The sequence below is a fragment of the Gasterosteus aculeatus genome, chromosome 1, assembly GCF_964276395.1.
Source record: "Gasterosteus aculeatus chromosome 1, fGasAcu3.hap1.1, whole genome shotgun sequence".
Classification (NCBI taxonomy): domain Eukaryota; kingdom Metazoa; phylum Chordata; class Actinopteri; order Perciformes; family Gasterosteidae; genus Gasterosteus; species Gasterosteus aculeatus.
The window spans coordinates 25,969,697-25,997,281 of NC_135688.1; the positions used below are offsets into that span (position 1 = coordinate 25,969,697).

Consider the following 27,585-nt stretch of genomic DNA (forward strand, 5'->3'; position numbering starts at 1 on the left):
ACACAAGAATTAATTTTTGTAGCGAGGACTGCAACTTTATTTATTTTTTACTTTGGAGGGTAACGTATTCATCAACAAAACCACACTGCAAACTACTTGATTACAGTTAAAGCACTACAATCATAATGCTGGATTTAATTCCCATTAACGCAAAACATTATCGTACGTTTCCTGCAAAAGAAATAATCTGTGTAATTTACTACGTGCACTGTGCATTTGTGCAGTGAATTTACTTAAAACACGCAGACGGTCCCTAAAACGTCACTCTACGTTTCTGTCCGCGGGCAACACGCAGACGGTCCCTAAACTGTCCCTCGCCTTTTCTGCAAAGTGGGCAGAGCGAACGCGGAGGATCGTGCGCACGCTGCGCCGTGCTGGAAGTCACCCCCCCCCCCCCCCCCGCCCCCCAAGGTCCGCTCAACACAACGACGTCTCCGCCCCTGATCTTCACTCACTCTGGACTCTTTACCACCTCGTATCGCCACCGACACAAAGGTAAGCGGCCGTTTCCGTCCGCGCTTACAGCCCCCGAAACCGGAGCCCGATCTTCTGCCTCAACGGGGAAGGAAGCCGGGGGGCTGGTGGTAGGGAGCGCGGTGGTTAACGTTAGCTGTGTTTGCTCGCGTAGTGGGGCGACTTGTCATTGAGGAGGTGCGTGTTTTGGTTTTCGAGCGAAGCAGCTGGCCTGAAAATTTATATTTATAAAAAAATGTTTTAAAAAAACCAAGCTATTGTTGCAGGAAACGGGCGGTAGCTCGCCGGTTAGCCTCAATAACGGCAACGGAGCCGCGCAGCTAACGCCAACGCTCGCGGTAGTTTTTTTGTTTTGTTCTTCTTTCAGCCAGTTATAGAATCAGAGTGTTAATAACCGCAACGAGCACACGGGACCCGTGTTGTTGTTGTTGTTGTCGTCGCACGGCCGGGTTCAGCATGAGGCGGGACGTCTCGAGTCGAGCAGCATCGCCGTGTCGGGACCGCGTCTCGAGCCGGTGGCTCTCGCTCCGAGTCCGTTCCCGGCTGGTAACGAACCGGCGTGTTCTGGCGGTTATTGCCGCTCTATAACGGGTGCCAAGACGACGGTTCCCCTCGTCGGTTTAAACGGGTGAACCCGGGGAGACGCACTTGCTGCCGGAGGGGTTGTCTTCTTTCCCTCTCACCTTCCAGATGGGCTGATGACGCGGGCTCGGGTAACCTTCAGGGTGACTCCTCGGGAGGCAGGCAGGACCTTCACCTTAAGTCGGCATTACGCAACTCGACTCATATTTTTTGGAACCGACAAGAGTGGAGAGTGATGTCGGAGGCAGCGCAGGGTGGAGGAAGGAGGGGTTGAGGGATGGAAGGATCGGGAGGCTGTGCCGATGGTTCTGGTTCTTCTGGTTTCACAAGATCTGAATGGGGCTCCTGTTCCCTCGGCGTGCACACGCGCGTCTGTTTGATCAGGGCCGAGTCCCGGCGAGGGATGGGATCAGCTGTCCGCTGGAGGAAGATCGGGCCATGTGCTCCTCCTCCGGCCAGAATCGCCACTCGGCCTCTGCGCGGCGGAGAGGCTGCTTCTCCCCCCACGTAACGCTCACGTCGCGTCTCTACAGTCGGCCCACTGTTCGCAGATGCACTCGTGTGTTCGTGCCGCACGCAGAGAGGCTCTTATTGGTCGAGCAAGTCACAAAGCCGCCTCTAAATCCTCTCCGAAAGCTGTTCTTTCACATGACGGGTAAAATACTGAAGATGTAATAAAGGGATGATAATAGAAGGACTTTCGCAGTGACCTTTAAGAGTTAAATCGCTCAATTTCATGCTTGTTTTTTTGTTTCGTTTTAACCAAACTGCAGATGAGAACATTTGAGTGTCTGGATTATTTTTGGCTAGTTTCTTCTTTCTGTCAGTCCCCAACCTGAAATACTGGATTGAAAGTATACCGATCCGCAATTTGGCATGCCAACAGTACTAGCTTCCCTTAACAAGCCTTTGTCATAATAATCTGGCAAATAGCTTGGCAGGGCGGCGGTGCATTTGAAATGACCCACGAGGACAGAGTGTGGGGGCCTTTTGCCAGGGCGGACTTCTTTGAAGGGTTTTCAGAGGATTTGGATTGCATTAAGAGCAAAGTCCAGCATTAGGATTAGTTTTCTGTCTGGCAAAGTGTTCGAGGCATGAAGCGCAGTGCAGAGGGGGTTAGGCTTTTAGAATTGAATGCAGTCAGTGAAGCTCCTCACAGTGACGGGTGGGGAGCATGTTTGCAGAACATTCTGCTTTTATGTGAACTCTTATTTGAGAGCATATGGAGACGGTTCCAAATGTACACGTGTGTGTATGTCTACTTCTTTTTTCCAAAATCACTCAAGCGCTCTCTTGTATGATGTAACAAAGCCGGCTGGCGTTAGCATAACACAGCGGTGGTGACAGGGAGATGGAAGTGTCGCCGCCGCTCTCAGCATCTCATCTGGAATTCCTCCCCACGCTTTTGAGCGGCGCCTGTTTTTCGACATGCAGGTCATGTTCACGGCGGCCTCGGCCTCTCCCTCTGGTCTCATCTCATGCGGCGCCGGGTTAAACTTGTTCCCCGGTAGCCTGAGGAAAGGGAGGCCTGGGCTGTTTTCAGCTGAAGGCTTTATGAAGTGTGTTTCTTCCTTTTTTTTTAGTAAGCCAGCCAGAGAGAACCAGCCTTTCCAGTGTTCGCTGAATGGTGTCGGTTATCACTGTTTCAGAGAAAAGAGAACTTCCCGTCATGTAAGCACGCCAAGCTTGAAAACCTGTGAGAAGTCTGTTGCTTTCTGTGTTTTGGCTTTAACTCTTAGTGGGGGGGCGGGTTGCTAAGGAAATCCACACTGTGTTTTAGCGGTTTGGAGGTCCAAACGTCCGGACTAAGACAAATTAATAAATAAAGCATTGTTGCGTTCCAGGTTGGGTCTGGTTCCTGTCCACTTTCCCCACTGTCCCTTTGGCAAACAGACCGGGAGGAGTAAACAGGACTGGGAAACAACTGAATGGACTAGTTTGCAGATTGTTAAGCGGATCAGCAAACATTTACAATTTCTTTAACGGTAATGGCACATTTCCTGCCTGGACATCTTTGTTTGTTGTATCACTTGTGACAGACTGAGGAGGATAGGAAAGAAAAGGAAGAGAGAGAGAAGTCTTTAATTTGAATGCTAAGCAAAGGACCGGGTTTGTCAGGTGACCCAGAGACACTTTTCTATGTACCATGTAAATTGATGCGAATACCCAACGCACCACGTGAAGTCTTTTTGGTCTCCTCACTGCACACAAAGGCTAAAGGTTTAAAAAAATATATTATGCATGTGTGAAGAGTTTTATGCCAAAAAGGCTCCAAATTGGTGCCCCTTGAAGAAGCATTTGAGCCCATCAGTGACTCAATAAAGAACACATTACCATCGATCTGTGTGCTTCTCGGGATTTTAGATAAACTCCCTGAACCCGCAGGGGTTTCGCTCTCCATATCGGCTCACGAGCTGGACGAGTTGAGTGGCAGAGGTGCCCCCATTCCTCCGCAGCGCCCGACTGAATAATTGAGAGGCGGGGCTCGTGTGTGGAAGCCCATTAAGATGCAGAGTCACACCGCGTCTCCATGGCAGCAGGGCCATGTTGTCAGGATCACGTCTCTCGTGAGACTGGCCCAGTCCCCGTTGGGGGAGAGGATGCACATCGACTGGCGGGACCGGTCCCTGCGTCTTGGACGAGGCTGAACTGAAAATAATAATAATAACGGGAGCCTTGAAGCGTCACATTAACTTCACATTTATACAAAAGCCTTGACGTGGTGGTTGGCTTTGGTGTTGTATGTTGGTCAGAGTTGGGTGGATATGTATATGGAAGGAAATACTCACGTTTGTAAACCTTGTAAACTATCCAATGAATTAACTAACCTTTAGAGAGTCATTAGTCGCAACTATCAAAGCCCGTTCTTTGGAAGAGAAGGGCTGCTGGCTGTCATTGCACTTGGAGGTGGCTTTGAACTCACCTGATGCTCCACGAGAGCCTATTTATACTCGGGAGAAAAATGGGTACTTGTTCCAAAGTCGATCCATAATTGATGGCCGAAGCTCCATCTAGAGCTTATTCCTTTGGTTATGCAACGGGGCTCTTAAGTTATTTCAGTCCGGCAGAGCGCTTTCTCTGTTTTAAACCTGGAGTAATGCACTGGAAATAATACGTCGCTCCCTATGCCCGCTCCACCTTTCTAAAATACTTTTACAGGAGTTATTTCCAGCGCTGGTCGCAGATGCAAAGGAAATGGACAGTCTTTACGTCGCTCGGCCATTTGGCCCCGGTCACAACAATCCAGCATATGCCTGACGGAACGAGGTTGCATGATGATGGAACCTCTGTTGGAGATGCATTAAAAGCCTAAGACGATTATTTTAATTAGATATCATCACTTTGAGTCCCTGCAAATTTACCATGAACCTGTTACATCTGTGCACACGGCGGAAATAAACAAAGCTGCATTTATTGCAAATAGTCATAATGGCTTTTACTACGTAACAGATCCTACTTGTAAATGGCCGTCAAACCTGAAACGGACTCAACTTTGGGCTTGTCTGTTATCATTGTACACATCCTGTACACATGTTGTACACATTGTACACATGTTGTCTATTTTCAGCGGGTTATGCAACTACAACAGTGTCTCACTTGTGGACACTTAAACTAGGAACCACAGAAACCTCTAGAAACCAAATTAGCAGTTTCCGTATTTAGGCATCATAATCCTTGTTTTATGCCTCTTCCAACAATGACCAAAAAGAAAACACTCAGCAGGTTGTTACGTTATCATCTCAAGTTGCCAAAGGTCGTATGTTCTCAATCTCAGCTGGCTGTCAACACAGTTTTCACTTGGCCGTTGCTGCCGAGAGCCATGGGGCCCCCTGCCAGACAAATAAAGATCCAGAATTAGAAACCAGAAGGTAACTGAGAGGTGATATATTCTCTGCTGCTGCCGCCGCAGGGGGGTTTAACAGCAGCATCGCCACCGTGATTGGATGGTTTCCCGGCAAAGTGATGAGCGTTAAATAAAATGCGTTGACGCAGGAAATCGGGCTGGGCAATAAACCTGGCTCTGACTGACAACTATTCAGACCGGCTCCTCGATAAACGGCTCCACACACTCACACCCTTGTGGTTACTCAACTAACAGCACCCCCACCGCTCCCCCCTTCAATGAGAGGCATCCAACGTTAACAGCGCTGCAGATTGCACAGCGTCACTGCCGAGGGCTCGTCTCACAGACCCCCTCTTTGCTTTGCACACATCACAAAGCAAATTACAGCGAGCAAAATGTAGTAAAAAGATGAAGCACAACAGAACGAAAAGGAGGCGACGTGGCCTTTTCCCCTCGTTGTGCTTTGTGAGAATAAAAAGAGCACGAGTCTTTTGTCTTGATTGTCCAAACAAACAGGTTGTTTGGCGTAACCTTGTGCGGTCGGAGGCGACCTATTTACGTAGCTGATGGATGGAAGGTGAAAGGCGTCCTTCTGTGTCTTTCTCGCGAAATTGCCACTGGGTCTCTCCCCTGCCAGCAGCGCTAACAACCCATTATTACGTCACTCTCCGCACCTGCTGATCCGGTTCTAGAAAGAATTCACATGTTCTTTGCTTTATGTTGTCACCCCCCCCGAAATGTGGCTTTGCTGTCGCACACAGGAAGTTTCACAAATTTGTGTATGCGTCATGAGAGACTTAGTTGTTTTTTTGATTGTGTGATTGGATCCGTGGGTAATGCAACAGGAAACGTTGTGGTTTATGATCTTCTGAAAACGTCTCGGTCGCTGTAGCCGCGTGCTCAGCTTGCCCCGTCCACATTAACACATCCTCATATTCAGATGAAATCTAGACGAGTTAGAGAAATGTGGAAATACATATTTAAATGTGAGGATTTGCTTTTTTCTCTCTTCCTTTTGACAAGAATTTTCTTTCTTTTATCATTCTTCCACATATCTACTATTTTTGCATCATACATCATTACATTACATTATAGACTAAACAGATTTTTGTAGCCCTGCTTTTACTTGTTGCTGTTTGCTTAATTCTCCTACACCCTTTAATAAATAAATGAACAAAACAAAACAGCCTGTTGAGTATTTGGCAATAAAAGAAAATGAATGAGAAAAAAAAAAAGGCTTAACATTCTGTCCGAGGTCTCGCCTGCCAGTGCGGAAGATAAATCGGAGGCTATCCAAATGTTTATATTTTTACCCTGTTGCATTAATGCTTTGCAGCGGCATCAGTCATAAGGATCCAACCGTCTGAGTGGGACGCGGCGGCTCTGCCCGGCCTCTCTCTTGAGAAGCATTACACTTTAAATTACCCTTGAAGCCCCTCGCTGCTTTTTGTTGCTTAGTCTGTATTGCGTTCACCTCAGACATAATCTACACCAACATGCTATTATTGGGGGTACTTAAATGACTCTGTCGCTCATCTCTGTTTCGTCTGTGTCTGCAGGATGCAACGGGTCGGACGGAATCCGGGGAGATGCTGCTGAGCGCTGAGGATGGGCCAGAGAAACACCGCCCCACCGACTGACGCGGCCATGCCCTGCCTGCCCTCCTGAGCTCCCACCCCTTAAATTCTGCCCCCCCCCCCCGCCCCTCTCCCTCCGTGAAATCCAAGCCGCTGCGCCAACCCCGGTCGGTCAGCATGGCCACACCCTTCCTGTGGAAGCTGTCCTCCCAGAAGCTCGGCTTCTTCCTGGTCAGCTTTGGCTTCATCTGGGGCATGATGCTGCTGCACTTCACCATCCAGCAGCGAGCCAGCCACGAGAACAGCGCCGTGCTGAGGCAGCAGATCCTGGACCTGAGCAAGCGCTACATCAAGGCGCTGGCCGAGGAGAACCAGAGTGTGATGGACGGGCCCTACGTGGGCACCATGACGGCATACGGTGAGTGACCAGCTCCCGAGCCGCACCGCGCGTGACCCGGGATTTTACTAAAATCACTCCCATGTCGTAAAACAACAAGAGGCAGTCTGAACAGAAGTACGACGTAGGGCTGCTTTGCATCCCAGTGTCTCCTTTTACATCTTCTTTAAATGGCAGCGACCGGTTCCACCTATCTTCCTCCCGAGTGGGCGCAGCATTGCCTTACGCTCGAGAAAAAACAACGTGGAGATTTAACGCTGATTCAGCCACACTATTATGTAATAGCACAGGTCCAGGAGAACCGTCAATAAGTTATTCATGCCGTTAATGGACCTGTATGGCTCGATGGGAGGCTTCATTAGGAACCTGAGATTGGAATCGATTGTCCTGTAATGCCCAAGGAAACAGCAGGATACAGTAAAGGTCCACGGGATTAAAATAAGTTCCCAGAGAACCTAAAGGAGAAGCCGGACTACTCAAATACACCGGCGCATTACTTGCTTTGCTTCTTAACTACTCTAAAAGCTACGTCTTTACCAAACGTATTTTCTATGGCTGTAATTCTGTTTCCAGCAAACGTGTCCGGTCCAGTTTCCACTCATACGAAGGACTGATTTACTGTGGTGCTGTGGCAGAGTCTGTACACGGCGCCCCATTATCTCACGTCCTCTGTAAGATGGAGAGGCCGCAGGATACTCAGTGCTTCCTGTGCTCTCTCATTTTGCTCAATGATTTGCCATGATCCGATCTGTAGGAACAGAGCTTCCTCTTTCGATTTTCATGCATGACCGGTAAATAAGAATGCATTTTTGTTTGCGTTGCGTCTCACGAAAGCCCGCTGCTCCAGTCGAGTCAGTTCTAGGCGTGGAGGAACTTCATTCAACACCGCCCAGCCAGGGAATGCATCTGTTGCACCAAGCTGACCTGTTTTTACGCACCCAGGACCTGACGCTGCACCTAAAATAGGTTAGTTTAGAGAAAGACAGGACAGGGTGAGGACAGGGCGCAGCGTGGAAGCTTCATTCCTGCTCTAATCCTGCCCGACCTCCCCAGGGTTGGAAGGTCATCGTGTGCTATTACGTTGGTGCAATACGGAGACCCCTCTGACAGGCCCGGTCTGACGAGCGGATGACGAGAAACAATGATGAATGCCTCGGGCTTATGTCCGCCGTGTAATCACTTCTCTTTAATACTCATGGGCTTAACAACAACAAAAAACGGGTCATTGTGAACACAGATTATTATCTCCTAAAACACGGTTATCAAAAGCAACAGGCGTTTTTTGAGACGCGTCACTCCCCGAGAAACGAGACGCCGTTTGAGGCGAGCAGAAATGTGTCCCTCGGTCCGTTCTTCCTGTTACCCAATCCGGTTGCCCGGCAGCAGCATTGGTGCAAGTCGAAGCACCGCGCTGGCGCAAAAGGGTCACGTTTAATTGTTGAGCAACCTGCCGCTACAGGTTGTGAATGCAAGTGCAGGAGAGAAATGAAGGCAGTTGCTGTTTATGTTCCTCCGTCCCTCCCGTTGGGGGCCGTGTTGACATTACCGAAGGAGCTGCGATATTAAACAGGCCCGGCGGATCCCTCTAGACGTACAGCGCGGAGTCAGCCGGCACTGGCATACGTGTTCCAGAGGTAAACAGAAGGCGGCTATTAACTCAGAGCCGCGCCCCCAAAATAGCTTTGGAGAGGCGGCAGCTCCAAAGGCCGCCGTTTGGTTCCTGCCGCGACCTCGCTGCGCCCCTCCTTCCTCCTGGCACAAAGTTCGTCCAAATCAAACAAAATGTTCCTCTCCCTGCGCACGAATTGGGGCGCTCTGCCAGGTCGTCTTGGCCCTCGCCGATCCCTCTGATGTGATGAGAGCTAGCGTGTCAAACTTATCAAGAAAAAAAAAGGGCCCCTTGGATGTGATGAACGCGCTGAAAATGATCATCAACTGAGGAAAGCAGCGAGGCCCCCGTTTACTGCTGCAGACAAACGTCATGTCTCTGGTAACGGTACGGATACAGCAGCTCGGGACAGCTTAACGCTTCTCTGCCAATGTCACTCGCAATCGCTGCTGGTTGCAGTATCAAACGGCCTGCACGATACCGCGGAAAAGTGGAGCGACTGTGAATGAATGCCTTGTGATCTTCTTGTTGTTCAGCTTCCCTTCTCACATTATCCGTGTCATGTGCGGAGAAAAATGCTTGTGTGAATGCGAAGACCCGAATTCAAACGGGTCACACGCAAAGTCGCTGCAACTTCTTTTCCTGAAGCGGACTGCTTTCAGTCCAAAGACTGGCCATAGTCGTGAGATGGAAAGTCCTCGCTGTATCCTAAATGAAATGAGCTGTGATCAAAGTGGAATAATTGCTCTTTTTTCGTGATGATGTGGAGCCTGATTGCCCATTCAATCAGATACAGATCGACTTGTGACCGGGACAAGCGAGGGACATGTTGGAAGTAGCAGTAGTTTTCTTTTTCTTCCGATATGTAAAAGCTGCCGTCTCAAATAAAACACGACTGCCCACTAAACGATTTAATCCATTGATATATACAAAAAAAAAAACATTTCCCTAATCACCCCAGTAATCCGATATCCGTCCTCATGCGCAGATTTGAAGAAGACCCTCGCCGTGCTGCTGGACAACATCATGCTGCGTCTGGGCAAGCTGGAGTCTAAGGTGGAGAACATTTACAACGGCACAGGGGGCAACCTGACCAACGCCATCAGCACCGCCGCACCCAGCGGCACCAACTTGGAAAAAGTAAATGTGGCGGGTACGTATCTCATCATTCCTTTTTGTGCTCGGAGAGGCTGAAAGGAGACACAATGTTTTATCCTAAGTCTGCCGTTAAGTTGGAAATCTTGTACCAAAGGGGCTCTGAGAAGTGCACACCGTGCAGACGCGCACTTTATGGGACCAGACTGCATCTTTGGGCATAATTCAAATAAAGCCTCCATTCACACTGCGTGACCCTTTTATTAGTTTTCATTGATTTTCCTTCCAGCTTTCAGATGACAAATTCAGCCCAGTTGAGAGAGCAAAGTGTTGGTTTTCAAGGGACCCGGGGACTCACTCGCGCTTGTTTACGCAGCATTAAACCGTAGGAATGTTCTCTGAGGCGCTACGCAGAATGAGATTAGACTCATTTGGTTGTACAAAGGCACATTTGAATGGATGTAATCCCTGATGACAGCTGCTGAACTGCCACCTCGTAATCCAACGTGCCTCTGTCCCTTCCTTCCTCTTTAAAATTTGAATTTAATTTGGCCTATTTATGGACACTAGCGTCATCAATATATCCGCCAGACCGCCAGCGTGATGTCTCACAATGAAATTTTGACTCCCTTGACTCACGTGTTCAACAAATAGGGCAATGCTACTAGTATTAGTGTGACCTGATCTTTATCTGCAGGTTCCAATAGATTATTTATTAAGATAAATAATAACACTCTAAAAATAAGGTTGGACCGTATTCAGATCCAGCTGTGTCCCTCAAGAGACCACATTTGGTTTCACGAATGCGTGTTGAGCGAACAAAGTCCTCCGAGCTAATGCAAGCACGTCAGTCTAGATCGGAGCAGGTCTCCTGTCTTGGACTGGGTGGCGGGTTAGTGCCGCCGCCAACTCCAGTGCTCCTCCCAGACTGGGAGGCAATTACACAGATAATAATCGGGACTGTGAGCGGAACACGACTGGCTTCCAGAGAGGCCTCGATCAAGATGGAGCTGCACTGCTGCGGCCGCCTTGTTTGAATACTTTTTCTTTTTAAGGACTCAGGACCGAAGCTGGGTCTTTTTTTCATTTTTAAAAAGGAATTCAACAAAAGGCTTCAACCAACAAAAAGCTTCAGCCTCACCTTGACGTGTGTTCAGTGCTGTAGTCCAACTCTCAGCCGTGTTCACGGTTTCTCTCGATTGGTCATCTCTCTAAAATGTGGCCTCGCTCTAGTTGTCTTGTGCGCTGCCGCCATTATCCAACGGCAACAGGGGCGGGATCAGAAGGTCGACATGGCCTCGGCTGCCGATGGGTTAGCTTGCCGTGTGTGAGCTGTAAAATGTAATACACATACACAATCTCAAGCGAAGAGTGGCCGCAACGAATGGTGATTTGCAACCGCATTTGTCCCCTTCTCCATTTTGTCCCCTTCTACAATCTATTCCTCCCTGTGTTTAAAAGTCATCAGCGTCCCACCTCCTTCACACAACCGCTGACATTTGGCAGATTTGTAGCGCCGCTTTGCCTCCTCAGTGAACGGAGACCTGTGCTTTCACAGCTCGGGGCGTCCACGCTGCTTTGTCTCTCTCAACTATTGATCCGCTCGCATCTCTGTCTGCCGGTCACGGTGAAAGATGAGACCCGAGGTCTCAATGTCAAAAGGACAGAAGGTAGGAGAGGGAGGATTGTGGGGTTGCAATGGGGTTACCCTTTACCCCGTTACCTCATGGCGAACCGCCACTCCCTGCTGTCCATCCATGTACTTAACACAAGGATTTGCTGCCAAAACCAGAACAATGGAATTCATTGGCGGTTGCGCTGGGTGACAATTTGAACGGCAAAAGCATCACAAGGTTTAGGATGAGGAGGAGGCGGCTTCTCTGCGGCGCTCCTGAAGGCCGGTTTACTTCCTCAGGACGTGGATCGATACTAATAAAGTACACAGAGAACTCACTCAGGGAAAACAAGATGCTGAGAAATGCTGTCCGATCCCGCGCGCTTTTAAACACCCACATGAGCGCCAACGCTCGCCGCCCTGCAGCAAAGACTCAGCAGCAGAAATCATTTGTTTCCATTTATATTGGATTTTATTTTCGCCTTTTTATGTCTTTTTTCTGCAAGTTATAGCAAAAAAAAGACTGAAACGACAAAGTGGCCTTGGGCAAAAGAGAATTGTTGAGATTGTTGGCCTGTATCCAATTTTTTTTTCTTGCATACTATTGGGGACAAATACAATACCTGCGGTTCAATCACAATAAAATACATCCTGTGTGTCGCCACTGCTTTTAGTTTAAAGCAGCAGTAGTTTGAAATGTTATGTTTGCATTAAAGGGAATTTGTTACGGTAAAGAGATATAGTATTAAGAGAGGTATTTTTTGATGAACATTTGCACTGACATACATGTAACCTTTTCTTTAATTCCTTAACGCGTCATTAGGCTTTCCTCATACTAACTGCTCATGCTAACTGAGTTGTTTATTCACAATAAGACCTTCTCGAGCCGTACATGGTGAACACCATACGCCGCAGCTGAGCATTAACTGTCTCACACACTGTACATTTTTGTACGATGCGAAAACGTCGGGAAAACGTTACATGCCGTTTTATTATTATATTATATTTATTATTATATATTTAAGAAAATTCTGGATGTTCCATTGCTTATATATTGCATTTCTGATTTTGAAAAATACTTACAAACTGATCTGCCCATACACAAATTTGCACACGCATATTCAAACTCCTAATTCTATACGGCACACATTCATGCATATACACATGTACACATCTCATAATTATTAGTTTGTATGAATTAGATACTCTTGTTTTTATCTACTTATTCTGTAACAGTTGAGATAACGTTAATCACTTTTGCCAGCAAGATCTCATTTGATTAAGCCGAATGACAACAGGCACATTTAAAGAAAAATAATCTGATTGATTTGGGTGATAAAATTAGCCAAAACATTTTTACAACACTTATGCATTTAAGTTGTCTGCAATACTTTGCCGTGCTTTTAAGGCCTTGCGGGGGTGGCGTGTTAGATTTTGCAATGAATATTCAATTTTATTTTCTATAGCCCAAAATCACAAATTTGCCTCAGAGGGCTTTATGGTCTGTACACATTTGAGGTCCCCTGTCCCGAAACCCATCGCCACAGGAAAACCTCCCCAGAGAAAAAAAGGGGAGAAACCTTGGGAGGATCCCTCTTCTGGGATGGAGAGACATCTATGGATATCATTTGTACAGAATGAACAGCGTAAAAGATCTACGTATACGTTCAATATATACGACAGAAATGATTCAAATATACATATTAGGGTTTTGAATTCCTCGTATATGTTAATGAAAATCTCTTGTTCTTCAATGGACAAAAAAGTGCCTCTTTGTTTGAGTTTATTTTTCGTTTATACAGTTAGAGAATCATTGTTTTGTTGATTGACTCCTCCCCCTTTTGAAGTAGAACATGAACGCGCAATTATCCTGATGACTGACGCCTGGTTCAAATTAACGAGACCGCTCGCGAGCGGATCTGACTGAGGAACCGAGATAGCCCGACATCTATCATCTGGTTAATTTGAGCTGGCTAACAGGACATTTGATCAACTTTGTTGAACCACGTACGAGGAACGGGGCCCAGATCTTCTTCCACTGTTGCATGCAGCCAGACCGCTTTGCTTTCATTACGTTTAGTTTCCTTGCCTGTTTAAGCTCGACGCCAGCGAGCTTGTGATTGCGCTCCACGTCCCACTCGCTCAAAAGCCTACTTCTCCTGGAGGGGAAATACCCAAACCTTCCCTCAAATCCCTACAAAGTAACTGGGTAGACATGTCGGGCACTCTGCTTCTCCTTCCCAATTCAAACTGGAGATACTAGTGTGATTTTACACAAAGAAGCTCTTTCTCTTGGATTTAAGGTGCTTTTGTGATTAGGGAGGATCACTGTCTAATTGTTAAATGTCTTTGACTCGGTTCCACTATTCCTCTCTGTGTTTTTGATGTAATTGCCTATTTCTTTCAGTGAAACAAAATATAATTTAAAAAATTTCAATTAATTCATGTCGCAGCCCCACCTCTAGGGCACCCGTCTATAGTGTGAGCACAAGTCACAACAAGTCACAGCGCCTGGTGGAAAAGATCTTTTCAATTTGAGGAAAAGCGCCTCCATCCATGCCTTTTATTAGTTTTTGAAAACAATTCTTTGCCCTGAATAAATTCAGCAGCTATATTGATTGAGAAACAACAGCGTCTGTCTTGAGGTGTCTGTTTTGTCAATTTGTAGAATATCGGCATCGACTCTGCAGTGTTTTCCATCACTGAAGAAAAGAGCGAGAGCCAACTGCAGCATAACAAGAACTCTAAATAAAAGCTTTGCACTCTTCAGCTGGAATCTGAAGGCCACTCCAGAAGTTCACACGCACACACACTCCAGGCGTGGGTGGGAGGGGAGGAACATCTGGGTCTAACGCACCATTGGCTGGGACACGTGCACCCCTCTGCCTTTTGTTTTCCTTCCCTCTGTAGTTAAATTCAGCGACCGTTTTGCAGAATGGAATCTGGGAGATGTATTTCAGACATGGAATGTCTCCCCCCCCCCCCCCCCCCGGTACTGCTCGTCTCTGCTTCACTCCGCCCTTCCTCCGCATCCTCCCTCCTCCATTGTCTCCTCTCCCCTCCTTGCGCCAGGATTCTAGTTGCGCTGTGGGAACATCATCCACACTGCCTGCTTCTACCAATTATGAGCCGTTCCTTGGGCAATGACCCCCCCCTTATTTTTTTCCTTTCCGATCAACACGCACACAATCACACTTGCGTCGGTTTGTCTGATTTCTCTCGCGGCGGGAGGAGCAGCATACACATGCGAGGATGGATGTCCGCGTGTTGAGTGCGTTCACACAAGCAGCTGAGAAACACATAACCCTAAAATGTAATCTAAGAGAATCCATGGCGGATCACTGCACACCAATGCGGCGCCGCTGAGTTTAGACCGAGGCGCGTATAAGAGTATCTACCGTTCACAAACCGATCGGGCGAGTCTTTTATCAGGAGAAACTTGCGCGGAGCCGTTTCTGTCAGTTAATGTCCCGTCGCAATGCAGCAACAACAACAACAACAACAATACCCGCAGATCTCCAAACCAGAACCACCACAGCATTAGTCAGAGATGTCTGTGCAAAATCCCCCAAATCTTCCTCCCGGGGGGATTTGGAAGAGAACAGTGGGCCGATCAGATTGCCTGAACTCTAAAGAGGGATTGATTACAGCTCTTTTTTCTCGCGGTAGGGAAAGCCAGAGAAAGAGGAAACTCAAAGAGGGGTTACGTGAGGGATTTTTTTTTTTTTTTTTGACAGCGCGAGACGTGTGTTTTGACCAGCTCCAAACGGGGGGCCCTGTCCCACTGAGAAGACCCGTGTGGTGGAAAGAGAAACTGTTTGGCTGAAGCGGGGTCATGTATTGTGTGCCAATTGTCCTTTGGTTTGACGGCGCTCGCTGATATGGGGACATACAACTTCCTCCTCTCTTCCTGAGCTACTTTCACCGCCTTGGCCTCCACTCCCTTAGTGCGAGGCTATAAACGCGACAAGGAAGGAAGTCAGTCAGTCTATTTTTTTAGGAGCATGGGAAAATAAATGAGCCCAACCACAACAGAACAAAAGGCATCAGTCAGCACCTACTTCCTGTTTACACCTCCCCCATAGCCTTGTTATTAGCAAAATGTTACTTTGGACAGTTTTATTCCAAGGAGTTTATTCGGTAGGTGATGTCACTTTATAAAACGATGTGTCGCACTTGGCGAGGCACGAACACAAAGATGGCGTCCATCATGCATCCTGCCTACTGTCTAATTCATGAGGCGCTGCATAGATTCTCTCACACACACACACTGATACCTCCACTATGTCTGGCAAAGTGGATCTAAAATTAGGGTGTCTGAGCCAGTGGATCAGAGGACATGGAGATGATGGAAGCTGCAACGCCCCCCCCCCCCTCCCCCCTTTTCTCTTCCCTCCTAAATTTTATTTTTCATGTCACAGAATCACCACAGCAACCCCTTTGTTGGGCTCAGTGACAAACCTTGAGTACTTGTCTCGAAATGTATCATATGTGCGCCAATAGATACGGTCACTGTCGGTCCCGCTCGGTTTTTGTAGTTTTGTGCGCCTGAGAATGAAGTCTGAGCGAGAAAAGAGCGCAAGAGAAAGAATAACACAAACCAGATGTCTTCAATCTAATTCTGGTTGTCGAATTTTACATTACCTCATGGACACACACACGGCCACAGGGAGAGAGAGGGGAAAATAACCTTGATGTGTGTAACATCTCTTGTTGTCCAGATAGAACACTATGCTTCAGGGCTCTAGATGGGCTGCTAACCGTGATCTCTGGTTCGCCGTGCAATGCACTGAAAAATCCCTCCTTCATTGTCATTATCTCCGTCCTGTTTACTTTAATAAAATGCTGCACACCCTATACTCCATTTGACCTCTCCCTATTTTGCTGCTGTGATAAACCTGTCATGTAATCTTCAGCAATGTTTGCATCGCTGCCTTTGTGCTTTTGTCTCCGCGGCGGGATTGGCCTTTCGATCACACCTATCGGGTCCTCACTGGGACTCTTCCACTCCGCCATCGTCATCACTTCGGCCACAGTCTTTCTTCTAAAAAGGTTCAAATGGCGTGAACTGAGTTACTTTTGACGCCTCAAGTGAACCATATTTAGAGGTGCCCATGGCACCAAGTAAGTCTGTCTGCATCATGGACAATGCCACGCTGCCACATGCGAAGCTGAGGATATCCGGTGTCATGTAAATTACACCTGTTAACAGTCTGCACTACCCATTGTATAGTGACAATGGGGAACAAACGTACAAACTCCGCGCCCTAGTTTGAAATGTACAGACGCTATAGCTGGGCATTTTCATTTTTGGCATGCTGCAAAAAGCAGCTGATGGTAACGTGTGTCGTGGCTTTCCATCTAACCAGAAACCAGTGCTGATTAGCTTCATGAAAACACCCCCCTGCAAACAAACTCATTACATCAGCTTGGCGTTTGCTGCTGAGCTTTGATCTACCCGCCTACGGTCATGCATTATTTATGTTCCGGCTGTAAAGGTCGACGGTGTCGACGTCTCTGAATGGGGATTTCAAAAAAGGTGATAATATAAGAAGAGAAGCCACCGCGGATATCGGCTTTCTGGGCTATTAGAGGCAAAGCAGGAAAGGCAATTGCTAAGTCTCTAGATGTTTTGAAGCCTCCGTTTGGGCAAAACTAGCCGAAAATGGCAAAGCACAAGACCCCCTTTACAAAAAAAGAGTTTTCAAACTGTATGTGACATCATGAACCGACCAAATGAAACCAAACATGTGGCCAGAGGCCATTATTTCTGCTGCTTGGGTAGCTGGAGGTTCTGTTGTAGGCGTAACTATTAATTTGCTCTCTCTCTCTCTCTCTCCTACAGACCTCCTAGGCGGAGCCCAGGAGAAGTGCGAGCTGCCGCCTTTGGAGGGTTTCCCTCACTGTGAGGGCAAAGTCAAGGTGAATCTCACACACACACACACACACACACACAGGCAGCCTGTCCACCTCACTGTCTGTTTTTATATCTGAGAATAGGTCATTTTGGAAATTAGTGGAAAATAGGTGGCAAGAATAACAGCACCAGTTAGACTAAAAACACCACTAGTGTAAACAATGATTTAGTTTCACCGCCACCACGCGGAAATATTATACGTCTGCACGCGATGACACAGGCGCATGCACAAAACAATGCGCACAGATGGATGCACAATTTCAACCCAAAGTCTGTTTAAAAAATATATATATTATCTGCGTGTGTGTCTGTGTGCGCCGCCCTCCTCCCCGGCGCTGATCGGGCCCTATCATACACACCATCTGCTCAGCCGGTCCCAATCGTCCACCGGCACGGTGTGTATTTCCGACGCCGGGCGATGCCACGCGTGCTGCGCACGCACACATTGTGCTCATAATGTTACTCTTCCATTTAACTGCTATTTGACTGCAGTTTTTACACTTGGTACACAGTTATGACCGAGTCCATTCCCCCTTTTTATAGAGCTCTTAAACTGCCGGTTTAAGCCAATACAGTGCAATCTTCGCCATTCCAAGCGAGGTCGGATCCAAGCCCATCTGCCAGCCTCCGCTGTAGTATCTCTGCTCCCTTCGGCCCATGTACTGTGCAGCAAGGGTGTCCGTCTAAACCGCCCCCCTTCGCCCGCATTTCCCAGCGCAATGAAATCCACCTGCCAGAGATTAAACCAAGTCCAAATGCCGCTTCTTCCTCTTTTCGTTAGCTATTTCACTATTGGTTTTTGGGAGATTTGTTTGTACAGAATCCTGTTTTAGTGTTGATACCCCCGCCCCCCACACACACCAGAGCAACCTCCCTTTCTTCCTGTTGGCTGAGCAGCTCAATGACTTGCACATGTATTCGGCAAGAGGCACACAGCCTCCGTCTTTTCAAGCCCTCTGTCTTTTTTTTCTTCCTGTTTTGATTCCGGGGATTAAAGCCTGTGACTTCTTAAGTCTCAGTCCTGCCTCTCGAACCTCAGAGCCGCGGATAAAAACACGCATGAACCTTTTCCACCAGGAGAATGAAAACTATACTCACAGCTGGTGCTATAGATGTCCCAACTGTGCGTTATGTATTCTCCCGGCAACACAACCCGCATACTCGGCACTGTCGCTGGTAAATCAACATCAACTTCAACAAAAAGCTTCCAATGACATCTGTGTGGCTGTTAATGTGAACAACAAAGTGAAAAACATCTAACCGCTCATTAATTGACACTACTTTTTCCTCCTCTTCCTCAGTGGATGAAGGATATGTGGCGCACAGACTCCTGCTACGGAAACTACGGCGTGGACGGATCCACCTGTTCCTTCTTTATCTACCTCAGCGAGGTGAGCCGTGTGTGTGTGTGTGTGTGTGTGTGTGTGTGTGTGTGTGTGTGTGTGTGTGTGTGTGTGTGTGTGTGTGTGTGTGTGTGTGTGTGTGTGTGTGTGTGTGTGTGTGTGTGTGTGTGTGTGTGTGTACATCAGCCAGGAAACAGTGTGCCTCCATAATAGTTTTTGAACAATGGAGCTCAACGACAAACTGAAAACGATCATAAAAGAGCAAAAGCTCGACAAATGAGAGGTAGAGAGAGCTTCATCTTCTACTGAGAGCAAATTAGAGTGCGTTGAGGAGCACGCTGTGGGAGGAGGAGGAGAGGATTCAAGGGGAAGGCAGGGAGACGAGGCACAAGTTTTTATCCCCTGGGCGAAGACGTGGCGCGTCTCTGCAGATCTGATGGGAAAAAAGCATTATATACTTTTAGAGACTTTAAATATTCCATGATTTTGAACAGGCCTGGCGTCATTAATTGAAAAAAAAAAAAATGTTTCAGTCACGAACGTCAGCAGCCTGTTATGAATATTGCAGGTGAGCTGAAAGTGTTGCAGCCGGCTAAAGAAAGCGCGTAGAGAGCTGAAATGTGGAAACGGAAGTTAGATAGACTACGGCGAAACCCATTAGGAGAGAAACTTCTTCTTTCTCTGCGTTGGTCCATCCGGTGTTTGCAGAGTGGACATACTTCTCTTCTTGTCTCTAGTGGTGTTGCACTTATTCCTCTCAAGACACAAGAAAGGAAATGCTGAGGCAGAAAAGCAGACTTTTTCAGCCTCTTGTCTCTACTTTCCTTGTCTACTTTCCTTGTCCTTGTTTTGTGATTGCTCCTCTTGTTGTTGACTCTTCTCCCCACTCCTTGTTAATCTTCTCTCCTTTCCTTGTTTCCTTTCCTCTCCTCTCAGGTCTCCTCAGGCTGTTTATAGCTTCCCCTTGTTTTCTTCCAGAGGTATTCACAAAGGATTTGTGACCGCCGTTAAGCGGTCAAGGGGGATCAAGTTCCTTTCTCCCATTGGCGCCTTGCGTCAACGTGTTTTTTTCTTATTTTCATACATCATGTTTTCCAGAAAGACCTGACGGAGGTGGCCGGAGTTAAATTTGATATTCTTCTATGACGAATTCACTCCTATAGTTCCCAAAAACTACTTGAACTACTTATTCTGAGCTCTGTTGCTCTTTCGACATTTGTAACACGCATGAAAAAACCCGCAATCAGATCTCAGGAAAACAAAGCATTTAGAAACGCCACGTTGAGGTAGTCAAAAACTAAATGTGTGCGTATTTCCTTTTTTTTGTTAGGTGGAGAATTGGTGTCCCCGTTTGCCCTGGAGGACAAAGAACCTGAACGAAGAATTGGACAGGAGGGGACAGGTGAGCCCCCCGACCTCCTCATCTGCTCTTCAGATGATGAGCCTTCTTGTTTCTCGCTGCCGGGCTGAAGGCAGACGGCCTCTTCGCTCTGCTGCGCGGTTGTGATCTAAGTGGCCGGCATGTATTAATTTCAAAGAAGCGACTCCAGACTTTTATGACAGCGAGTCCCCCATTAGCATACATTTTTTAAACTGTTAAGTCCCACTCCATCATTCTGACACCAGAGACAAAAACGCCTCTCATATCCCATCTAATGGGATTTTTAAAATTTAAGAAGCACCTCCCTTTAATATTACTTTTGTATGTGAAATGCACCAAAATAGCAGTTTGGTCTAAGCGCGTGGCAGCGGATGAAGGGACAAAGGTGTCTACGGTGTCAACGGGCCTCCTTACTAATCAAAAAATCACGGCAGTTCTCGCGGCGCTAAGCAGAGAGGGACGGGGGCCTCGGAACGAATCCGGAGTAATGTTCTACCATCGCCGCCAACCCACCAGCTCACTCAAATTCCACTTGGAGCGCAACACACACACACACACACACACACACACACCTGTCTCTTCTGCGGGGGAATCAATATTAAGCACTCCACTCTGTGGATGCATCAATAGCACTGAGCCCTCTGCGGTGGGGAGACGCTATTTGACAGGCTTTGGAGATTTTAATTTGGGGGCCCGGATCTTAATAGGATCAGTCCGAGGAAGTGATTTCCTGTCGCGATGACAGATGCTAATGACCCGCCGCCGCCTCTCTGTTTCAGCCACCTTAGGAGCTGTTAACGGCCGCTGCCGCTACTCCTCCTCTCCTTTACACCTTTATGCTGCTCTGTGTGGTATTCAAAAGGGTTTTATTACTGTGCCGCGCCAACGTGATTGTCAGCAGCCTCAGTTTCAGCAGCGTGACTGACTCATAGAACTTGGTGTTTGGGGTCACACATTTTTGGGTCTCAGGAGAAATCACACACATAATTTCCCCCGCTAACGTCTCTCACAGCCTCCGGTGGTTATTAACACCTCAAAACGAATAGCTGAGCTCCAGCTTCAATGATTATTGACAGGTTTCCAAGACAAATAGAACACAGAGGCCGGCGACCCATTCTATAAACAATCCCTGCTCTCCATCTGCCAATCTGAGGTGGTCAGATATAATAAAATGGCGGATTGGAATACCCTTTTACCACTAAGCAGACTCTGTTTACCTCTGAGCGGCGGCCCTCAACACCGCTGTTCCCGGTTTGTGCAGGCGGAGGTCCGGACCACTTTCGAGGAGCTGTACCGCGTGATGTCGCAGCGCGAGGAGTTCCGCTGGATGATGCTGAGGATCAAGCGCATGGCTGAGCCGTGGGTCAACGCCGTCCGCTCGCTGGCCGCCAAGCAGAACCTGGGCCACCGCCGGAGGAAGAAGGTGAGTTGGTGACATCACCGATAAAGGAGGTAATCAGCTAAAATGTGCGTCCTAGTCGAGATCAGAGGAATGTAAGTCCTGAAAGAGCTCTACCTCAACCTGTCTTTATTCACACCTCAGAGAGGTGATGGTGGAGGGGAGGGACTGACACGGATACTCCGTCGCTTACCCACTTTATTATGCACGCGTTCCACTGGTGCATAATTCACATCACACTCGCACAACACCTTGCAGTATTGCCCCTTAAACAAAGCAGAGGACAAGGAGCCACGGCCCTCATCCGTCCATCCGCATCTCCTCAGCGTTCTGTAAGCCGGTCCTTAATTACACAAAGACTGCTTTTCTCAACGGATACTTTCAAAGCTATTGCAAACGCTAATCTCTTTTGGATACTAATCCGCACGTATTAATCCTATACTCGTGTGCAGCCACGGGGCCGCGGCCGACTGTCTGCAATGAAAAATGCGTCGGCCACTTCAAACAGAGTCTGCTATTACTGCCAACGTGTGTGTGTGTGTGTTTGTTGCATATGTATTCCTCAGCGTGTTCACTGTGCACCTGACAGCACACAACGAGCAGCCACTTTCACGGTCCCCCACTATGATTAATATGCTTCTTACACCGCAACGTTTAAATCTTTTTTTAATACGAATCCAGCGGGGTGTCTGTGAATTAGTCGTCTAACATTTTTCTGTAGGCATTTACTACATTGTTTTTCCACCAAGAATCTGTGGGGAGAATTGAAAGATTTCCAGATTCCACATCTCTTTTAGCTCCCTCGCTGTGACACATCAACCCTCATTGAAAAACAACAACTGTAGCTTTTTTCAATCGGTTTTCTTTTGCACAAACCTTGGTTAGAATGCAATTCTCTCCCATAAACCCACTTGTGAAGTATGCAACGTTCTTATCAGGTGTTTCCCCTCCCTCCTCCCTTCCGTCAGATCCTCGTGCACTTGGGCCTGCTGACCAAGGAGTCGGGCTTCAAAATAGCGGAGAACGCCTTCAGCGGAGGCCCCTTGGGCGAGCTGGTCCAGTGGAGTGACCTCATAACCACGCTGTACCTGCTGGGCCACGACGTCCGCATCTCTGCCTCCCTGGCCGAGCTCAAAGAGTCAGTACACACCGAGTGCTGCGACGTTCTTTAAACTTTGTTTCGGTTAGCACACAAGTAATGGGCCTACTTGTATAAGCCAGTAATACTTGCCTACCTACCAACTATTTGTTTAGGTTTATTTGACTGAGGTTAAACAAATGAGGCTGCCGTTTTTTTGTCAAATATTTGCTGTTGGCTTTTCCAGGTAGATAACGATATTGTTTGAACTAGACTGGCAACTGAACTGCGTTTTTGTAATTGTATCCAAAAGTACAACATTTTTAACATTAAATGAGAAAGTTTATTTCATTCCTGAAACATTTCTCCCCCAAGGATCATGCGCAAGGTCATGGGGAACAAGTCCAGCTGCCCGACCCAGGGCGACAAGGTGGTGGAGCTCATCTACATCGACATTGTGGGCCTCACACAGTTCAAAAAGACGCTGGGACCTTCCTGGGTCCACTACCAGTAAGTGCAGTGACATCGACGCAGCCGTTTTTTTTCCTGAGCTCCGGACTCACATGAGATACTCCAGTTTTTTTTTTTTTTTCGCTTTTAAAAACAAAACAAAATGTGATGTCACGAATTAGCAATATTTGAATCAGAATATGAATGAAAGCGTTGCACATTGACTCGTGACTTTTTAACGTCACTCACAACTACTTAATGAGGATACAATATTTGCAACTCATTCATTCATTATCTCCACCTGTCGCTCCCTGCTACGTCCGTTTGTGGGCGTTCTATTATCTCCTCAGGAAATCAGCAGTTTGTTGTCAATCCTCACGCTGCCTTGGGTGGACTTATTTGCCGGGACAATTTTCCTCTCAAAAAGTTATGCAATTTCCCAGAAGGCCACGTGGCGTCTATCTTTTTGCATCTTTTGGACACCATTCTTTTGCAGATTGCTCCGCTGAGGAAACCGGTTGAGGCCTACTGGTCTGGTTCTCTGTTATTATTTTGTTGAATAAGCTCTCATCAGCGCCAACTGACAGGAAGAGAGAGGGAACAATGAGTCTGGGGGCCCTGATGGTTCCTCCTTTTTTTCCATCAGGTTTTGATTGTTTGCGACACAGAGAGAGAGAGATATTTGATGGACGGAGCGCTACGGATTTGTTCGCACATCTGACCCGCGGTCCTTCTGAGCAATTAATGCAGTTGTTATCGTGCTCCTTGTTCTCTGGTTTATTCTCTGTCTTTGGGGGGGACAAAGCAACCAAGTCCTTCAGGCCTCCCTCCGCGTGTGATTCATTCATTTGTTTATCGGCCCGTTGTTCCGGCTGCCCATCTCACAGCGCTGCATCTCTCCGCTCTGAGCCAACGTCGCCCCGTTGTTTTATTTCATTTAATCCCTTCATCCAATCGCGCTTTCATCTGCACCAGCGAGGCTGCAGGGAGAGCGCCACGTTGGAAGTCGATGATGGAGAAACGAAACTGGACAAACAACAAGTTAGTCATCAGTGACGTGCGTCCACAAGTTAGATTTCATCATTTCGTCGCTGGTTCCGCTTGTCTATTCAGCCAGGAATTATATTTCTCCTTCTTTTTTTGACAGAGGAGCGTCTATATGTGTTGCTTGTGTGTTCATGGCAGGGTGTGATTTAAGCCCCAGTTCATTTCTTAATCTCAGGGTAGAAGAAAACAACTGGCTTTGAAGATGTGTGAGTTAAAAAAAAAAAACCACAGTGCTGGAAGTGAACAGCTTCGGCTTTCCATCATAGTAGTTTACAACCAAAACACAGGAAATGTGTGGTCATTGTTGAAATGATTAGCTAACAAACTCCATTGGGAAAGAATGAAATTTAACACCACGTAGTCAAAATAAAGCTTATAAAATGCTACGTCTTGCCAGTTTTGCTAAGCTTTGGTGCTAATGTTTGTCACTAATGTTGCTGCATGCTATTTATGTAGTGCACAATCAAATGACTCAAACATGTTTAAAGCACTTAAAAGCTTGTAGTTGCTGCTTGATTACAGTTATAAATCACGTCTGTGAAATGCAACACAGTGTCCATTAAAAGGAATATTTCCTACATATGTCAGAGTAGCTGAATAATCAAAGATTATAGCATGATGATCACAGTAAAATAACCAATAACCCATTACAGTGCACATCTTGTTTTAACATCTAACCAAGCTCAGCTCTTCAAAGACGCATCATTAATTCATACGTCTGTTTATCGTGCAGCTATTTGTTTAGCCTCGGGGCTTTGCCGACATAAAGCAAACCCCCGAGGTACTCTCACAGAAGACATAACCTCCCAACTGATTGCTGCGCATCCTAATCACCAATACGGGACCATTTATTAACGTGGCAGGAGCGGAAGGCTGATGTGATACATCATGCATTTGGGATCACTTTGGGTGAATCGCATCGCTGTAAAACCTCCACTTCCACTTCGACAACAACAGCACAGCTGGATTGAGTGAAACTCGTTAGGCCATGACGGCAGTCGCGTGCTCACCGGACTCACTGCGGCCGTATCCACATCCTGCCACGCCTCCATCTGCTGAGGACAGATCTACTGGGGGCGGATGAGGCTTGTTTTGTTTTTCTTGCTCCCCAGAGCCAGTGGAGATGTGGCATGTGGGCTTGTTGTTGTTTTTGTTGTTGTTGGTGGTGTTGTTCCGCTGTCAGTCTGAAGTTGCCTCACGGTGCGTTTTCCCGGGCTCTGTGCTCTCTCAGGGCCTTTCACAGTTCACACAGCCAGCTGCACAGCATCTGACTGGGCGGAGGGGCGATCACTAAAGGATAGGGGGGAGTTTTAGCTGCAGATGATGTGTGTGTGTGCAGGTCTGGTTTTCAACTAATAACTTACGCCGAGTATTTGGAGTCTTTTGCTGTTTTTTCGGCCCCAGTGAAATCTTTTTCTCCAGCTCAAGATGGACTCTAAATATAGTCGTCATTTAAAGATTTAGTTTGAAAGATATCGGAGAATCATCATATTTATTAGCGTGAGATAGAAGGGCTGATTGATACTAGCTTTTATGTCCTTCCTAACTCTTTTCAACTAAAAAATATGTAGATAATGAACGGCCAACCAGCATCTAGAAAATAGAAGTGAGTAACAGTGAGCAAAGAAGTTAAAGGTCGAAGGGCGCCTTCCTCTCCCAGCTGTGGTCCACTTAGTGCTGCGTCTCGACCTTTGAGTCAGCCACGCTGTCTCGCTGTCAGAGGCAAGGCGTCGTTGGAGAGTTGTCATGGTCGCATGTGGAGCTGTTTTAATTCTATGCTAAATATACAGACATTATTTAAGACGTATTCGTTCTTGATTACTCCAACGAAAATGCTAAATAGGAGCATGCTCCATTCCAAATGAGATCTTGTTACACACGTTATGAAAAGGTCTCACTTAGAACCGTCTCACTGCACACATGTATTATTATTATGTTACTACAGCTTTAAAAATTAGCTTTCAGATGATTCGACCAAACTGCTAAATAGTCTTGTTTTAGTTAACGTATTTGTCCATCAAATCAATTCAACTATCTGGAAATTGGCTTTTAGTATTGAAATTATTAATTGACTTAATGGCGTTCTAAATGGGTTACCCTTCAATAATGTCTGGAGAGGTGGAGTAAAGAGTAAAGGTGGAATTAATCCATTCAAAAAATTTTAAGATTGTTCGTGAGCTACAGTTTGGGTTTCGAACTATACATCCTAAACGATCAAAATGCATGTTCTTCTTCAGCTTCTGTTTAACCTGTTAAACACAGTGATGTTTATCTACCTGCTGCGTGGCACCAACAAGCAAGAACGCGTTGGTGCATGCTCACCGTGCTCAGGCTCAGTCGAATGGCTGTGTATAACGTGAGGTTGATAAAAAAAATGGCTTCTGCTTCTGACGTTAACACCATGTCAGCTACTCATCATACACGCTTCCGTTGTGGAGCAGCTGTTAAAACTTGTCCCTTTGTGCGACGTCGCAGGTGCATGCTGCGGGTGCTGGATTCATTCGGAACGGAGCCCGAGTTTAACCACGCTCACTACGCCCAGTCGAAGGGTCACAAGACGCCCTGGGGGAAGTGGAACCTCAACCCGCAGCAGTTCAACACCATGTTGCGTAAGTCAGCCGGACGCCAAGATGCACACACACACACACACACACACAAAAGAAGTAGAAAGCTTAAGTTGGTCGAACAAAAATGTAAAATAGTCTCAACTGCAGGATTTCACATGTTTACTTTTATTTTTATGGTTGTTTCAGGGAAGAGGAACCCCAATTTGTCCAAAATTGATAAACCAAATTTAAAAAGTTACTCACTCAACGTTGTTTGAACAAGTCAAACACTGCCACTCACAGTATAAATCAGTTTTCCTCATAACGCCCTCCTACAGTGCCTAATATCCCCGATGCAGGAGATGTTTTGGTTGGAAAAGAGACATGCGATGGAGAGCGAGCGAGGCTGAGGGGTGTGGGTGGGTGGTAGCCCCCTTAGGGTATTGACCTTTTCCCCACGGCTGAGAGAAAGTGAAATGTTACCCTCGCGGTCTCCGCTTGGGAGGTGAGTGCCTGGCCCTGTCCTGAATGCCGCGGCCCCTGAATGGGGCCCTTTGTGCGCTGAATAGGGTGTGTCTTTCTCACAGCACACTGGGGCCTTTGCACAAAATCCAGTTGAGAGTCACGAGGTTAGATGATATCGCCGGTGAAACAAGCGCACGGTGGTTCGGCGGAGTGTTAAAACCACAGATTGCCATCGCCTCCACCTTCAAACTGAAGAGCGGCGTGCGTGCCATGCAACTCAAAAGACTGCGACATGAACAGAGCAGATATCTCCACTTTGTTACATTTAATCAAAGTGCGCACAGGGAAAGCGGTCAGGGAATCTCAGCCAGTGCTTTCATCAGCTCCCATTTACAGCGGCTGACTCAAGGTTCAGAAGTTACGTTTTCGGAGCTAAATGTAAATATAACAACGGACATATCAGGACCAAGTAGATAATCCATCCTCGACTGGTGGTTGTTCATTTGTTACGATTAGTTGGTGCTCTAAAACACGTGCGTGGCCTATGTCCAACACAACAAGGCGAGGCCAAATGTCCTCGTTAATCTACGTCAGAGTGGAGAATTGGAGAGGCGGAGTTTTCTCTGTGCACAGTCATCTATAATCAGGGGAGCTGAGTTGCAAATATAATAAAGTATATTCTGGGTGTAGATAATCAGCTTAAACAACAGACTTTGAACACAGGACTTTGGTCAGGGACCTGACTGACATATCCAGACTCTCCGTC

At 47.1% G+C, this 27,585-nt stretch overlaps 1 protein-coding gene and 1 long non-coding RNA gene across 5 annotated transcripts in view; one reads left to right on the plus strand and one right to left on the minus strand.

The window, feature by feature from the left end:
* Positions 1 to 21,233, minus strand: part of LOC120820229 (uncharacterized) — a 28,227-nt gene extending 6,994 nt beyond the window's left edge. Inside the window, exon 1 of the long non-coding RNA XR_013467153.1 lies at positions 21,052 to 21,233. This is a non-coding gene — a long non-coding RNA (uncharacterized LOC120820229). The remainder of the gene's footprint in view (positions 1 to 21,051) is intronic.
* The window catches only part of mgat5 (alpha-1,6-mannosylglycoprotein 6-beta-N-acetylglucosaminyltransferase), a 44,420-nt gene continuing 17,135 nt past the window's right edge, over positions 301 to 27,585 (plus strand). Inside the window, exons 1-12 of one of the 4 annotated variants that reach the window (XM_078099330.1) lie at positions 323 to 495; positions 2,640 to 2,727; positions 2,901 to 3,041; positions 6,460 to 6,895; positions 9,472 to 9,636; positions 17,039 to 17,115; positions 18,412 to 18,501; positions 19,784 to 19,855; positions 21,096 to 21,257; positions 22,202 to 22,371; positions 22,687 to 22,821; positions 26,284 to 26,417. In XM_078099330.1, coding sequence (XP_077955456.1) covers positions 6,655 to 6,895; positions 9,472 to 9,636; positions 17,039 to 17,115; positions 18,412 to 18,501; positions 19,784 to 19,855; positions 21,096 to 21,257; positions 22,202 to 22,371; positions 22,687 to 22,821; positions 26,284 to 26,417 — 1,246 coding nt within the window. In that variant the 5' untranslated portion in view covers positions 323 to 495; positions 2,640 to 2,727; positions 2,901 to 3,041; positions 6,460 to 6,654. Of the gene's footprint in view, positions 496 to 2,639; positions 2,728 to 2,900; positions 3,042 to 6,236; positions 6,896 to 9,471; positions 9,637 to 17,038; positions 17,116 to 18,411; positions 18,502 to 19,783; positions 19,856 to 21,095; positions 21,258 to 22,201; positions 22,372 to 22,686; positions 22,822 to 26,283; positions 26,418 to 27,585 lie in introns of all 4 variants that reach the window. The other 3 variants (XM_078099334.1, XM_040177670.2, XM_078099341.1) reach the window with 3 other exon arrangements.